The sequence below is a fragment of the Pristis pectinata genome, chromosome 2 (genome assembly GCF_009764475.1).
Source record: "Pristis pectinata isolate sPriPec2 chromosome 2, sPriPec2.1.pri, whole genome shotgun sequence".
Taxonomy (NCBI): Eukaryota; Metazoa; Chordata; class Chondrichthyes; order Rhinopristiformes; family Pristidae; genus Pristis; species Pristis pectinata.
In genome coordinates, this window is record NC_067406.1 from 84,705,624 (window position 1) to 84,722,956 (window position 17,333).

Here is a 17,333-nt window from a genome sequence, read left to right on the forward strand (position 1 = left end):
GGCAACTTGGTTGGCATGGATGAGTTGGGTCAAAGGGCCTGTTTCCATTCTGTATAGCTCTATGATTATGATATGATTTAAAGAAATGACTCCACTCTTTCTGCCTGGACAAGCTTCATTAGTACTTTCATAAGATGTGAAGGGACAAAATCCATTGCTCCTTATATTAAAATGTGTGAGCTTTCACTCACTGTTACAAAAAATAGAATTTATAGTCAGAACATAAGACATTGAATAGATTAAACCAAACAGTCCCCTTTAACAGAAGGGGATGAGGGAATGGGCAGGGGATGAGGGAAGCTTAGGAAAAATGATACAAGTGTTTCATTGCTGAGTGGGTTCCAATGAACCAACAATTTTACAATTTTCAAAGAGATTACAAACCCATAAAAGTTGCTCATGCAATCAGTGCCCATCGTTTTGGACGAAGAAGAAATTAGATCCTTTGCAGGAAAGCCTGAGGGTCTGTTCATAGCACACAGAACATCCTGGAATGAAAGAAAAGGGTAATTACAATCCAGCATTTTAAAGATTATGTGGGATGTGGATGCAATAGAATCTTAAAATTTATGCAAAATAATGAGCTTACAATATACTACTGAACTATGCAGATTGTTCAGAGATTTTCCTAAATCATCTTCCCTCCTTGAACCTCATAACAGAGAAAGAAGATTTTTGACTGCAGCAACTATTTAGTGGCGAGCCTAATGTTTGTCAGCCAATAGCACACAGGTAGTCTTTCCACCAGGAGTTACTGGGGGCAGGAACTCCATCTGGTTGACCTATCATTCCAGGGACATGGACTACACTTGGGGTCATCTAACTCAGCTGACTTCGAGTTGAAGCTTAAACTTTCCTGGAATCTGTCTTATCTACTGAGCCACTGTTTACGCTAATCTTGCTGAAGTGAATATTGGTCACATTGGGTCAATGAACATTTGGCAGCAATGGGTGGTGGAGAGAGGTTTGGTGGTGGGAATATTGTATGGATTTTATCCAATCTCCAACCAAACACACATTTGCATTCTGTCATCTTAAGAGAAGCTAACTATGGTCACTGCTTTCTGCATTCTTCCTGGCTCCAGTGACTGAGTGTGTCCATCTTACCTAGATACGATACCAACAAATAGATTCCAAGCCATCTAAACAAACTGACTCTGTTAGATTGTCTCAGTGCGAGTGTCAGTGTTGCATTCAGTGGGTCAGATTTAACTTTCATTAGCAGGCATGTTCTTCCACATTCAAAATTTTATGCTAGTAGAGGAAAATTTATACACATAAATTTCTCTCTGTTCTTCTGTTCTTGCACACCTTCTAAAACTGCACTATTTGGTCAACATTGTCTCCTTATTCTTTTCTGTGTTAATTAACACTGTCACTTGTCTGCCACTTAACAGGCCTTTTCGTCGTCTGTTACTATCCTCCATACTTCTAAACTTTCCATCGCTCGCAGTTTTGGAAATTTTGCTCTGAACACCCATGTCCAAGTCATTAATATATATCAAAAATTGCAGCACAGACCATTGGCAAACACCATGATTTACCAAGCTCCAATCTGAACTGACTGCTTTTAAAAAAAAAATTCCTATCCATGTTGCTGGTGACCCTTTACTCCCATGAACCTCAACTTTGTTAACCTGCCTTCTCCATGAGGCATTACTAAACATGCCTGAATGTTTATGTTGGTGTCATCTACTGCATTCCCTTCATCAGCATTCTCCATTACCTTACCAAATACACCCAATCAGATTTGCCTTTAACAAATCCTCTCCTTAATCAAACTCAAACTTCTCCAAGTGCCTGTTAATGTTTTCCCAAATTATTATTTCTAAAAGTTTCCCACAACTGAGGTGGAATTGCCTGGTCTACAGTTACCTGGGGATGTCCTTACACCATGCCTTAAACAAAGTTATTATTTTCCAGATCACTAGCACTTCCCCTGCATTGAAATTCAGAATACTGCTTGATAGATAACAAAATCAGGCAGGTGGATGCTTTAGCACAGGCTAATTTGAAAATCACCAAGTCATAGAAACGTACAGCACATTTACAGACATTTTCGGTCCACCTCATCCTTAGCCATGTGATGTCTCTCCATGCTAATGCCATTTGCCTGCATTACCCTCTAAACCTTTCCTAGCCAAGTACCTGTCCAAACGCCTTCTAAATGTTGTAATTGTATCTGCCTCCACCACCTCCTCTGGCCTCTCGTTCCAGATATTCATCATTCTCTGTGTGAAAAACCCCTTGGCTCTCCTTTAAACTTCTCCTCTCTCACCTTGAACCTGTGCCCTCTAGTTATGGGCACCATTGATCTGTGAAAAAGCTTCGATCTATCCTATCTATGCCCCTCATAGTGTTATAAACCTCTATAAGGTCAAGAAATGATGTCAGAAAATCCTTCACACAGAATGCGAACATATGTAAGGAACTTCCAGATAGATTGACAGAAATTTAAAAAAAAACTTAAATCACTTAAATTCACTGCTGCAATGGTGGACTGTGGGATAATTCTGGATGGGAGAACCAAGATGGGCTAAATGTCCTTCCTCTTGTCTATAAATATCCTGTCTGATTGAGTCAATGCACTGGAAAGTTGATGAGAAAGACTTTCCAAAAGTTTTCTTTTGTTTTTTTTAACATTGACTTGCTGGCACAAAATAATGACCCAAGACCTGACTTTACCTCATCACAAATCGTGAGGTTAAAAATTCTGAACCCAAAACCTGTTCCGAAAAATTGTCCAGGCTGTGACTGTGCAGAGAGGGAAATTAAATTATTTTCATCTCTCACGTGCAAAAAATTACTGTAATCTGCTGACAATCTGCATTTATAACATTAAAGAACAAATTAGCTACAAAATGATAGCACACAGGAAAAACAACTAAACATTTTTTACATCCTGAGAAAAGACTCTTACTATCCAGAACAAACAATGGCAGCTGAAACCACTTTACCTTGACTGGGAATCTCTGATTTAACAATGATAACGAAGCTTCCACTGCATTTTTGTTTTAATTTTATCTGATGACGAAGGTACAGACAAGGAGAGTAATAGTGTGCATGCTGAGAGATTATCCAATCATCAATTCTAATTTTATGCTGTGTGCAACTTAGCGACCAGTTCTATTACATTATTTACATTGACTGCAGACTGTGTTGTATTCAGGAATGAAGTTGGCCAGATCAAGTTCTGGTGGCTCGAAGAAAGGAATCTTAAGGAGGTCACCACAAACCACCTCAACGCTCCTGCAGTGTAATTGAAACTGTTTTCAAACACTTGAAAACTTCCCAGGTATTTGTTCAATATTGCCAAGAAGTTCTTTTAAAATATCATTTTTAATCTCTTTGGAGTGCTATGCCAGCTGTATGCTAATATTAAATTTAACCACCATTTGAACCCAAATGAATAAACTTCTCTTCAAGCATATGAACCAGCATTGTAATTCTGAAGCAATGCTATGAGTGGCTACCAGTCTTAAACTGATACCTCGACTATAATGGTGTCATGAGAATCACTGCAACATGATGACTGACACAAAAGACTGATAAATACCAGTGCTATTCATCAACACTGATAGATAAAACCTATAATGAGAGGATGTAAGTAATGGGTCGTTTGGGATTACAAAGGACTTCCTGATAGCTAATAGTCTGGTATTCTAACCATAAAGATTTAGTTGGAGTCATGCAAATTCCCTTCTGATTATTTTAAAACTTGTCAAGCATGAATATTTCCCAAGACTTGAAACAGAATTTTTCTTTTAATCGTGCAGTCTCATTCTTAAGTTTGCGTATGTCACAAAACTTGGCAGCTCTGCAAACAGTGAAAATGGAAGACTCCAGAAGATCAATAACAAACTGGTGAAATGGGCAGGCAAGTGGCAGATGCAATTTAATGCAGGTTAGTGTGAAGAGATGCACTTTTGGAGAAGCAACATGGAGCGGCAGTATTGTCTATATTAATAAAACAAATGACTGCAGTTGCTGGAATCTAGATGAATGGTCTATATTAATGGTCCCCAATCTTTTTGAATGAAAGCCTCACTTGTTCACACTCAATAAAATGACCACCTCCCATGTGATGATGTCACAGTGTGTTCCTTTCAAGGAGCTGGGGCTGTCCGATGGATTCCTGGTATCCCTGATGGCTGGGACAGCTGACATTCCAAGCATATTTTTTATTTATTTTTACTGTTTTTTGTGAACTCTAATTCAGTTACTTTAAAAAGAAAAAAACTGTTTTCCTCGGACAGGTGCATCAACAGAGATCCCAAACTTAAAAGTTTAAAATAGTTGCCGGAGTTAAGAAGCACAATGAAGAGTATTTTTCACACAGGTCTGTTGAAATGGAGGTGAATCAGATTGTGTAGGAACACTGAAAAATTAATTGGATGTTGGGGCAGGCTAATGGTGAGAGACTGATACCTCGACTATAATGGTGTCTGGGGTATGAGCCGAACAACCATTTAACTGTGATGGGCCAAATGGTCTCTTTCTGTGGTGTAACATGACTCAAATTTCCCGAACAACTCCAATTTGCCATGATATTGGGATTTTTATGTACCTCTCATTTTGCTGCAAACTTTGGAAAATCTGATTAAACACACCCCAGAATATATTCTGCTGTGGTAAAGCCTTCAATGCTATTGTGTATTATAGTTTGCAGCAGTGTTTCATTATTTATTGGAAAGACCTCTCCCCACTGCTGAACCACCAATCAACTTCTCAGCCATGGCAACTTGCATTATAAGTACCATTTTTCTTAACTTCCTTCTGTCACTTGTTCCCCCTTTTCGATTTCTGTGGTGTAGAATGATGCTGGTTTGCCAGCAGCTCACAGTTTCCCCTCCCTGTGTGATTCAGTTCAATGAATACCAGTGGGCTCTCAACGTTGGAGGACGTGACAATCAAATTAAAGCTCATCTTCGTCTAATGGGCCCAAGTGCACATTTCCTTCAGGATCATTCACTTGCTCGCAGGAGGAAACTTTCCTCATTTGTGTTTTATTTTTCAGTCTAGTCTGTAGATGCTGGAATCTGGAGTAAGGAACAAGGTGCTGGAGGAACTCAGCAGGTCAGGCAACATCTGTGGAGGGAAATGGACAGTCGACGTTTCAGGTCCAGACCCTTGATCTGGACCAGCATCTCCCTCCTTAGATGCTGCCTGAGCCGCTGAGTTCCTCCGGCTTTTTGTGTTGCTCCAGATTCCAGCATCTGCAGTCCCTCGTGTCTCCGAGTCCCTCCAGCACCTTGTTTACTGATCTCCTCAGTGGAGGTAGTCCCTCCAGCACCTTGTTTACTGATCTCCTCAGTGGAGGTCACATGAGGAATAAAAACTAGGGAGCCCTCCGAAATACGGCCAGGTCCATGATCCCCAGCTCCTCGGGGAGTGTGGTCGGGCTGGTCCCAGGAACAAACGACCCACCTGAGAGACCATCTGGGTGGAGGGCGAGGACCGGGAGCGGACGTGGACGGCGACCGGGTCCTCGGCCCTTTCCAGCAAGTTATCGGCGGAGGCGAACTTGCCGGAGTTCCTTGCTGACGAGTGCCGGTCAAAGGGGGGCGGTGGCTGCTGCTGCTGGTGGCCGGGAGCCTGCCGGCTGTGGCGGGGGTCCCGCCCCCCGTCGTGAGGCGGCGTTTGGTTCAGCGTCAGCTCGGAGCCGTAGCACCTGTCCACGCCGGCCCGGGCTTGGTTGGGGGGTGGTGGCGGCGGCGGCGAAGCGGAGCCGGGGGTGGGGGGCTGTCGGCCGGCGGCGATGCTCCCCGCTTCGCACAAGGAGCTGAGGCTGGAGCAGGAGGAGAGGCTGATGCCGTCGGCCCGGGCCTGCTGCAGGTAGACGCTCTGGGAGCGCTCCCGGGCCCCGCCGGCCGCCAGCTGCGGCCTCCTGCCCGTCTTGCGGTGGATGTAGTCGGCGAGAGCGGTCTGCTGCAGCTGCTTCAGCTCCGGCCGCGACAGGTTGGCGGTGGACAGGGTGCGGGCGTCGCGCTCGAACAGCCGCCGCCTGTCGGCCACCGAGCGCAGCTCGGCCGCCTCGGGGAAGGTGAAGGTGCGCTCCTTGTGCCGCGCCTCGCCCGCTCCCACGCCCAGCTCGTTGATCTTCTCGGGCTCCGAGTACGAGCGCTTCTTCTGCTCGGCCGTCAGCCGCCTCCTGCCGCCGATGCGGGCCACCTGCTGGCTGACCGGCGCCTCCCGTGGCTCCTGCCTCTCCTCCGTCGGGGTGACGCAGTGCCTCTCCCTCGGGGCGTGCGGCAGCTTGGCCTGGGAGGCCGAGCCCACGTGGGCCGAGGCCGGCCGCTCCAGGCCCTTTGGCTTGCTCAGGTAGGGAGGGGTTAAGTCCAGGTCCTTGCGGCGGAAGGAGGTGGCCCGCAGGACCTTGCTCTGGGCATCCTTCAGGCTGTTCCTGTAGGCTCGGTTAAAGGCGTTGTCAGGAGGAGAACCTGAGATGTCATCTTCCCAGAGGGTGTCCCTCTCGCCTTTCTCCATCAGCTGGAGAGAGCTTCTGCTCTTGGTGAGCTGGGGGCCCTTGTTTGCAATGGGGATTGGGGTCCTGTCGTTCCTTTGAGCAGTTTTAGCAGTGAAATGCAACTCCCTCTCCTGACGTCTTGGGTCCTCTGACCTGCTGCTCACATCCCTGCTCTCGCATGTCAGGTGGTGAAGGATCGGGGTCTTGTCTGCAGTTATTAGGTTCATCATCGGAGCAACTGGCTGTCTCGCTGGCTGGGGATCAGCGGCCCTGCTCCGAGCATCTTCCAGGCTGTTCAGTGAATTCCTTGAGCTGGAAGACTGGCTTAACCTGACCGAGTGTGAACCCAAGTGAAATCCTCGTGCATTCGGAACTCTTTCGTCGTGTTCCCGTTGTTCAATCATATTGACGGCCTCCAGAACAGAGGAGCGTTTGGTAACTTCAGGTTTTGCAAACTGCCCGCTCTGGGAACTTTGGGTGCTGCTGGAACTGTACCTGGATCTCCCGGAGTCGGGTTTACCCTGCTGTTCTTGGCACTGGCTCTGTTCCTGAAACTTTGGCTGAACAGTGTTGATCACTTCACTGTAGCGTCTGGGACATAATTGTTTTTCATAGTTTCCCCAGTGGTCAGAGACCTGCTCTTTCCTGTCTTGGTCCAACTTTTGGGATAATCTGATGTCGCTGTAACTTTCCCACTGCTGTGAGATTTTTGCATCCAAATTTTGTTGCTTACAGTGGCTCATTTTACTTTCTTGTTGATTTTGCCAGAATGGAGAACTCTGTCTGTCTCCATCCTGCATCCAAGATGACTGATTTTCCTGCTCAGTTTTCCACTGATAAGACTCTCCATCAGTTTGGCCTTTTCCTTGCCAGCTCTCAGTTCGCTGAACAGACAAACCTTTCTCACTGCTTTTCCTTCTTTGCTGGGCTTGTGGCAGTTCACTGTTTCCACCAGAATACTGTGCATCCACTGTACTGGTGCTGACACCTGACGGTGCACTTGGACAGGACTGGTGCCCGATGTCAGGCAACACTGGAACAGTGTCAGGGAAGACATGCACCTTGTAGTGACCATATTGTCCCTGTGTGTGCTCTGGAGCCATCTCATATTTGTTGTCAGGACCAAGTGCAGCATTGGGTTGATAAAGACCAGACTTATTGCCAATGCTTTGGTCTTTGCTTTCCTCATTACATGGAGTGCATTTAGTCCTTTCAGCTGAATTTTGAGCACTGAGTGTACTTTCTCTACTTAGAGCGGGGTACAACCCATTATTGTTGCTTTGAAGCATGAAATTGCTGTTATTGGTTGGTGCCTGTGCATACCGTGGTTCAGGCTGGGGCACAGGATAAATTCCGGTTGGTAGCATGGGTTGACCTGGCTGTGGTGTTTGGATGTAACTGTGCTTAGGTTGAGTAACTGGGCTACTTTCAGGGCTCTTCTCCATCACTGTGTTGAGTTGTCCTTCTATAAATAGAGGCTTCAGTGGATGACCTTGTCCAGAAGAGCCTGTGTTGGTTGGATGAGGCCACGTTCCCTTTTGTTGAGGTCGAACAGGCTTGCTCTGTCCATCCAGACTTGACCAGGACGTGGGCTTATCATGGCTTTTGATTGCCATGAAGCTGTCACTGCGGGTCGGAGGAAGAGGAGGTGCTTTATTGTCCAGCTCAAAAGAGCCCCTGCTTGGGTTATTCCACACTGGACCAATACTGTGTCTGTTGCCACTGTAGGGCTTGTAATAGCTTCTGGGATCAGTCTGGGATCGACCATTAGAACTTTTTATCGTTGAAGGACAGCTGACCTCACGTTCCTCGGATATTCCTCTGTGGGAGTCGTAGACCGTTTTTACATACTTTATATCAGCCTGTCTGATTCCTTCATGTAGACTATTCCTGGAAGGCATGTTTTCCATGGAATAGGAACGTTCATTACGGAAGGTTGGAGCTGGATATTCAGGAATGCTGGAGCTTGTAGAAAAGGAGCTGTAGGCAGAGTCTCTTTTGCTGTGATGATGAGAAAGCTGATCGATACTGTTGGTGGATTTAGCAGGTGAGAGGTTGCAAGAGTGATAAGGAAGATTGGTATGGTCCAGGCTTTCCATGCTCCCTCTTGAACTATACTGATCAGGACTCCTTCTTAGATACCCATGATCGTAGCCTGAGAGGTCACTGGTAGAAGAACTGGTGAGACAAAAGAAAGGTAATAATGTATGAAGGACTGTCATTGATAAGCAGGCAAATTCAAATATAATAAACACTATCATAATGTCCAGAATATATCCTGTAAGTTGACAAATAATGAAACCCGAATTTAAAGGCAAAACTCACAACCGACATTTGCAGAATATCCTGCATTTATTGCTCGTTGAGTATTATTTTTCTATTCATTCACAGGATGTGGGCAATACCAGCATTTGTTGCTCATCCTGAAATGAGTGGAATGAAAAACAGAACACTGGAAGAACTCAACAGATAAGCAGCACTTGTGGAAGCAACAGGTGTAAGTATTCCAGCATTGTCTTTTTTGTTGCAGATTCCAGTACCTGCAGTCTCTTTTGTCCTGAACCGAGTGGTCTTTTCAATGGGAGGTTGAGAGAGAACAAGTTGGTCTGAGGTCACACAGAGACCAGACCAGATAAGGTTGACAGATCTCCTCTGAAGGACATTGCATCCATATTGCCTTTCTTTAGAACTGTCTGGGGAATTTGTGGTCACCACAGTGACACTATTTATTTAATGACTTGAATTTAAATTTTCTAGTTGGCATGGTAGGATTTCAATTCGTGTCTTTTAATTAATTGTCCAGGCTTCTGGGTATTAGTCCAGTGACTTAACCACTCAGCTGATGTACCCTTATTTTACATATGAAATCTTACAATTTTTGGAAGGAGGAATTTATTGAAATTCATTAACGTTGGGTGTTCTAAAAATCAATTGTAATTTTAAGTGTACTCCAAAACATTATTTGTTTATGGATGCACTTGAAATTGCCTTTCAATTTGGAACATAACCTGATTGATAGAAATTTGCCGCGCTGATGGTCTCCATAGGCAGGTTTAGAAGCCAATTGAATGGTTTGCTCAATGTTGCATTAGTGAAACTGATGCATAGTTACTTGGGCTATTTTCTATTTGAAAGATTTTTATCATTAAGGATATCTTCCTTAGAAACCACAGATTTCCTTCAACAGTCTAACGCAGTGCTGATCTGAGGCAATGTTTAATAAAACACATACTTACCTTTTTATCTCTATTATTTACACAAACTGAGATTTCTATTTAAGAATTTTTAAGTAATAATAGACCATAACTAAAGGCACCAACAATCAGATCACAAGGAGAGCGTTGTTCATCTATTAAAATAAAACACTTTGGAATCTGCACAGGATTTCTCGCACCTGCACGCTTTATTGAAATATCTTTCATGATAAATTCCAATGTTCACATTTATAATGGTCAATGCATGAGGAAACTTGCTAGATGGTAATTACACACTCCTGCCTGTTGATGTGCTGCAGCACTACTACTGGGGAAAAGTGCACAATGTAATGAATTTACATTGGCAAGGTTTAAGCGTAGACATAGGAATTGATTATGGAATGTAAGAAAAAAAGCAGCAAGTGTACGACTTTAAAATGTGGACTAATTAAAAATGTGATGCTGGTCAATTTTTCCATCTTCTTGCTTTCCTTCACCTGAAGATGTACTTATTTTGATTAGTGGTGTGCAATATTTGATTTCCTTCATTCAACCATTATCTTCACCAAATAAGCAGAGTCAGTTCTCTATTCTTAGCCCATGTTCATTTCTGTCTGACCTAAATGTCTTTCATTTTTCCAAGGAATTCAAGTCCAAGTCCCTTCATCCTTGTGACCACTGACAACCTAATATATCATTCCACAGTATTCCATCTTCTAAAGTTTCTGTTTATCCCTCTCATTAATGACAGTATTTTCACTGATTTATTCTTGCTCTCTGGAATTCATTTCGATCGACTTTTTGTCCTAATTCTTATATTACAGCTAGCATTTCTTCCTCGATTCATTTTATCTAATTTCCCACTTCATTGAGGCACAGTGGGATATTTCCTGTGTTGTTCTGGCAGATGTTGTTTCTTTAGTTACAATATTTGCATTTTTCTCTCAAACTGCCTTGGTGCATAATAGCTACTTAAATCTGGAATGTATTCAGCAGATGAACATGGCCCCATCTACGTACTTCAAAAAAGGATGTAAATGACAGAGCAAATGATTTGGATTGAATGGCTTCTTCTTGTTCCTACACAAATTACAAAGATCTGCATAAATATTCCAAAGTTACAAAGTCTCCATAGAGTGTGGAATAAAAAGCTCACTTCGTTTAATTCTGCAGTGAATGGAGGAGTGGATGAATTCCAGACTTAGCACTGTGCAATTAGAAACCAAATGTTACCTAGGAATCACTTTTCTATGTAAGCTGCATGTGCCCAGCAACGGATGACATCACTGTGGTTGTTCAACGTAACAGCAACTCACAGATTCCTTCACTACAAAACAAAACCTTGCAATCTGAGCAGTACCCAAAGTACTTATGAAGTTTAGTTTGTTTAGTGGTAAATATTGTAACCAAGGACTTTTGCAAGGGATTGATGATTTTAGAAAAGAGGGATTAAAATAAAACCTTTGTTGAAAAACAGTAAAAATGTAACTGTGTAGTTCATTTACTGAAACTAGTTTTAAAAAAAACAAGTCAATTGGCAGATGGGTTTATGGAGAATAGAGGCTAAATCAAGAATGGAAATATTAGGAAGCGAACCACAAAGTTTGATTAGAGGTGGATTTTGAGGATATTTTTAAAGGATGAAAAGGTGGTGCTGATGATAGTTAATGGGCAAGTTCCAGACAGCAGGACATGTAACATGGAATAAGACGACAAAACAACTTACATCAATTAAGTGTCTAACAATGAAAAATATCCTAAGCTTGTAACAGAAAAGATTAGCTACTGATCCAAAAGAACAGACTCAAATATGGTGCAGGTGGGGGGTGGGGGGGGGGGTGTTTACACAGGATCAGAGATGGTGGAAAGTGCTTTGTAGGAATTTGCAGATGCATACCAATGTGGATTTTAGTATGGTGGCCAGTGGTGGGGTGAGTGAGGAAAGGAGCCAGAGCCAAAGAGAGACGATGTTCAAGAGGAGAGGTGGGTGGGCAGAGGTTCTAATGGATATAAAAATTAAGGCAAAAATCTTAATTTAAGAGATTAAGTCAGTGACAGCAAGGAAGGTGGGCGAGCAGGGTTTGATAATGGTTGGGACATGGACAGCAGAGTTTTCATGATCAAAAGTTTGTGTGGGGTTGGTAATGAGAGGCACCTTAGGAGAGCCCTATTGGTCATGTTTGATGAAGACAGATGAAGTGTTCAGTAGCAGAAAGGTTGAGTCAAAGCTGGTTACAAAAAGGATGTATGTGGTCTTTGTGACAGAAATATTCTGGAGTTGGAAATTTAGTTCTGGAAAATGCAAATTACCAAGACTGGGGGCAGTTTAGTTCTGCCTGAAGCAGCAACAAGGGGGAAGGATGCAAACAATGATTAGGGAGCAGAGTTTATAGCAGGATATGAAGACCAGTTTAGAGCTTTCCAATTTTCAGATGATGGAAGTTCAGGCTCATTCAAGACTGGATGCTGGTCAAGGAGTCCGACAACACAGTAGCAGGGGAAGGATTGTGGGAGGCAGTACAGAGGTTTGTGTTATTACAGCTCCCTCATGTGGGAGCTGACCCCATAGCTTAGTACATCTTTCTGCTATGTAAGTTCAACCATCTAATTCTATGATTAGGTACATGATGTGGAAGCAAATTAGCACAGTTTCAATTCCCAGGACAACAAGAGACAATGTCTAGAAGAGGATAGTTAACCATATTGAGGATTGTGGCATGTGAAAGTATACCACTGTCACATTTGTAGACACTATTATTCATTATTTCTTCTGTTTTAGCATTGTACTATATGGAGACTGGATTGGAGAGATTCACCTGCGTTGTAAGGAAAAATGGAATGGTTTAGGCCAATAGGAATGGATTTGGGAAGCAATAGCAAGATTAAAGACTTTGAAGAAAAATATGATTCTGGAAATGGGACAGTGATTGTAAAGACATGGGGGTTGTGGTCTGTTTTACAAGGAGTGGGATTTGAGGTGAAAATGGATTGAGCAGTAGAGTGGGGGAGGGTGGCAGGGGAGTAGTTTAATGACAATAGTTGGAGAGGACAAAGCTGGAGTTATTTTTCTGTGTTGAGGGATTATCCCAAAATAATGGCCAGTTTTGACCTAGGAGAAAGAAGCAATGTGATGTTTGACATGGTCATATGTTACAGGGGATGGTTAAACTACTTGTAGTGTAGATATGCTTTAGTATGTGTCCCATGCACTTGGAGAATGACTGGTGGAGGATACCATGATAGTTTGGGAATTAAGGGATCAATGATAGAAAAAATTGGAGAGGTTAAGCTAGTCAGCTGTTACAGAAACTAGAAGAAAAGGGGAATAATGTGGGATTAGTGGTTGATGGTCAGTGCGGCCTTGGTGGGCTGAAGGGACTGTTTCTGTGTTGTCTCTCTCTCTCTGACTCTATGAAGATAAACAACTTGGATGGGGTGAAAAGAGTTTCCTTCTTTCTTCACTGATGTCCACATTTGATTAACAGGCAGAGGCTGTTTAATTCTTTCTGCAGCAGTGATTAGAAACTGATATAAATGTGAAACAAATAGGAGTAATTGATTTTACCTTCGGAGTGAAGATTTTTCAGTGTGATGTTCAAACATGTTGGAGAGACTCAGGATAGTGTGTCAGTTCCCTTATGTACACATGAAGAACACAAGAAAATAGGAGCAGGAGTAGGCCACTTGGCCCCTTGTCTGCCCTGTCATTCAATGTGATCATGGCTGATCTGCCCTATGTCAGCTCCTCCTCTGTGTCTTCACTTCCTCAATTTTTCAAAAATGTTTCTACCTCCTCAAGTACTTGCAGTGATCTAGCTTCAAAATATATCTGGTTGGGTGTAACCTGTCCAAGATCATCATTGTTATATCGTATGAAATTGAGTCTAGAACATAATGAACAAGTGTAGGCTATTTCTCTCCTTAAGCCTCTAGCTCCCGTTAATTAGATCAGATCAGATGTGATCTGCACCTCAGCTGCATTTTCCTGTCTTTGTTCTACATCCTTTCATATCCAAACCCGACAAAGATCCATCAGTCTCATTCCTGAGAGTTCAAACTGACCCAGCCTTCGAAGGCTTTTAAGGAAGACAATTTCAGATGTTCCTTGAAGGGCCTTGTTCATGGTCAAGTATTTTGTATTTATGTGCTCTTTTTACTTTTCCCTCCGTTTCTGTCCCACCAAAGAGAAAATAGTTTCTCCATAGATCCTTCAATCATTTTAAGAACTTGAATACAGGGAGGCAGTGCAGCACCACAGTGGTGGATTGGGCCAAGTACTGAAGGATTGGTGCACCCACATCCCCTATTAACTTCTCTTAAGGCAGTCAACTACTTTGTAGATGGCAGTGGCTATCTGTTACATTGTCAAGATGGTTAGCCTTCATGGGCAAGTGCCAGTGGTGAGCACCAGACATTCAGGGGATAATATCACAACAAAATCCAGTCCTATCCTCACTGGAAACGTACACTTTTTCTAGAAAATCCATTGGAGGACAATTGGGAACAGGAGGCTGCAACTGAACTCAGTGACACTAATACTGCCAATGCATTGGTTGTCATCAGTTCATAAAGGAGAATATGTTAAACTTTTCAAAGCTACATTTAATTTTGTTCCAAATGAATATTGAATTGAAAGACAACAAGGATTCAAGTTTCATAAGAAAAGTGGATTTCTTATGAAATGTAGTTATTTGGTTATCTTTCTGTGGTTAAATATTTGTATACTTCATAAAATGGCAAAAATCTTAACACCCTGCATTTATTTGTGGGTCACCTACTTATGCAAAGCTGTGCTCAGATAATGTTTCTAATAGTCTATAGCTATCTTGAAGTAGATATAAGATGGTGATAAATTTTGTGTGTGGCCAAACCCATAGGTCCACAATAGACCCAGCCTCAGTACAGAATCGTGTCAAGCAAGGCTGTGTCATTGCCTCATGCTTTTCTCAAAGCTACACCTCACCTTCAGAAGCTTTCCACTGGAGCAGAACTAATCTACATGCTCAAAGGGAAACCGATCAACCTACATTGCCTCCATTCCAGAAGCAGCGTCATCCCAACTTCACTCATTGGGCTGCAGTATTCAGATGACATTGTATATCTGCACGTTTGGGGCTTAGCTCCACATCGTCGTCAATATGTTAACAGAAGCAGACGGGAGAATGGGACTACAAAATATTTGCAAAACAAAGATTCTGTACCAATCTGCTACCACTGTACAACACTGTCCATGACAATTAAGGTTCATGATGAGAAGTACTTCCTGTATTTCAGGAGCCACCCCTCAGCAAAGGCAAAGGTTGATGATGAAATTCATCATTGCCTTCAGTGTGCCAGCATTGTCTTTGACCACCTGAGGAAAAGGATTTGAAGATCAAGAACTCAAACTGAGCATTAAGCTCATGGTGCACTAATTCCCTGCCTCCTTGTATATTTCTGAGACATGGATTACATACAGCAGCCCTAGGAAGATACCACCAACTCTTGTCTCCACAAAATCCTCCAAATCCATCAGGAAAAGCAAACCAACATCAATGCTCTTTTCCAAGCCAACATCCCTGGTGTTGAGGCCTTAATAATACTCAGTTGGCTCTGACGGGCAGGCCATGTCATTTGCATGCCTGATATCAGACTCCTGAAAGAGACACACTTTCCTGACACAACAAGAAAGGAAGACAGAAGATGATTTAAGGATGTTCTCAAAGACTCCTTGAAAGAACATAACATGCATACTAACTTGTGGGAATCCCTGGCCCACGACCCCTCAAAATGGAGAAGCAGTTTCTGGAAAGGCCTTGAGAACATTTGTGGGAACAGAGAGAAGCACAGTCTAAACAGGGGAATTAGTGTGTCACCTCCCAAACTACCGTCCCATTCACCTCCTACCTCTCCATTGGCAGAACCTTTGGATTCCAAATTGGACTCCTTGTCCACCTCAGAACCCACAGGACTGTGGCAGAACAAATCATCTTTGATTCCGAGTTATTGCCAATGAAGAAGACCATGACTCAATTAGCTTGCACCTGTGATGACCATGAACTCAGCAAACTTCCTGGCACCACAAGGTCCCAATGTAATACACAGTGCAAAATTAAGGACTTGGCAAGTGCACGGGTTCAAATATTTGTCAACGGATGTAATGCAACAATGTTATCAGACCGTGCTTTAGCAAACACTGTTGGGTATTCAACTAATCGATTAAAAATGTGCACGTTGTGCCAAAGCACAGGTTTAGCAGAAAATTTAGCAATAAAGCAGCAGAAACATTTGTTTACTGTGAAAAAATCAAAGAAAATTACAACCCTCTGGTAATGAGACACTGCAACCTGAAATAAGAGGTCATCTATTCTCTCCTTATTTAGATTTCATATAACATTTCTCAACTGTAGGTGCAAGATAGTAATGCCTCTGGTTGTTATTTATCACATAGAACCAGAAGAGTTTGGCGCAATGCTTGTAACAAGTCCCCATTTCCATTGCCAGTTCCAAGCTATATTTCTGAATCATTCCAAAAGTCCACAATAACTTGACCTAGATTAATTTAACTTGTAAAGGTTAGGAATACTCAGACATGTGAAGTACAACTTCAGTTTAACTGGTGTATCACTTTAACAAAACATTGTTGCTACATGTACACCCTACAAGATTTCAAAATTGAGGAGTTTATTTTCTCCTTTAAGATAAACCAATTTAATTTCTTATTATGTCTGCTGCAACAAGGCTCACATTTCAGATTAATAACATGCAATTGGAATGGCATGGCCACATACTGTAGACTGAGAGGAAAGAAATTAGAAACAGTGAGGTAATGCAGAAGATATATGACTGGAATACAAATTCACCATTCCTGAAATGTAGAGTGAGGATGGTTACTCTACTGTAATCTTCTTCCATTCTAAAGAAATTGGACTTATGGTAAACATGCACAATTAATCAGTGATGGGATTGAAATAAGGATTCAACATAGCAAAATTACATGTTGTGAATGAACAAATTACATTGCAAGATCATGCACTGAGAAGGGAATTTTCTCTCTACCCGAGCCATTATTGCATCTAATGCAACACCATCCCACCACCCATGCCACATCCTCTCCTATTCCTTTCCTCATCATCTCTCCTTATCAAAGCAATGCCACTCATGCCTTAACCAGTATGAGGTCAGTCTCCATGCTTATAACAAGGGTATTTTAAATCTCTTTGGTAATTGCTACATAATTATTTCTATAATACATCCCTGGAGTGTGCATGCTTGGAGCAGGGAAAAGATGAAAGACTATTTAGAAAATATGTTGGCTGTTGGATCCTTATCTATGTCAACACCAGAGATAAGGTTTTAAGAGGTAATATACAATTCTTTGAAAAACAAAATTTACTATTTAGGATTCTCTGGAACTTCAAAATATTAATGAACATCAACTGTGAATGCCTGTGATTAACTAAAGAAAGAGAAATAACTAATCATTTCTTCCTCCAGTGCTATCTGATCTTCCTCTGTTGGTGGAACCAGAGGTTGCCAAACATTTGCAGTTAAATCTGCCAATCCATTACAGCATGTGGAAGGGGATTAAATCTGCTTTGAAGAAAACTTGATTTTTTCTTTATTGAAGTAGGTTTTGTGGGACAGAAGGAAACAGCAGATTCTTCTGTTGCCATGGTAATAAACTGGACCCC

General features: G+C 42.5%; 1 protein-coding gene and 1 long non-coding RNA gene across 5 annotated transcripts in view; one reads left to right on the forward strand and one right to left on the reverse strand.

The window, feature by feature from the left end:
• shroom3 (shroom family member 3) overlaps nucleotides 1–17,333 on the reverse strand; it is a 354,478-nt gene that overhangs the window by 15,352 nt on the left and 321,793 nt on the right. For all 4 annotated transcript variants that reach the window (XM_052042990.1, XM_052042998.1, XM_052043018.1 and 1 more), the window contains 2 exons: nucleotides 5,428–8,644; nucleotides 385–488 (listed from right to left, as the gene is read on the reverse strand). In XM_052042990.1, the coding sequence (XP_051898950.1) occupies nucleotides 385–488; nucleotides 5,428–8,644 (3,321 nt within the window). The remainder of the gene's footprint in view (nucleotides 1–384; nucleotides 489–5,427; nucleotides 8,645–17,333) is intronic.
• Nucleotides 5,696–17,315, forward strand: LOC127585511 (uncharacterized). The gene is made up of 3 exons (XR_007958516.1): nucleotides 5,696–5,835; nucleotides 8,858–8,963; nucleotides 14,538–17,315. It is a non-coding gene; the product is annotated as an uncharacterized LOC127585511 (long non-coding RNA).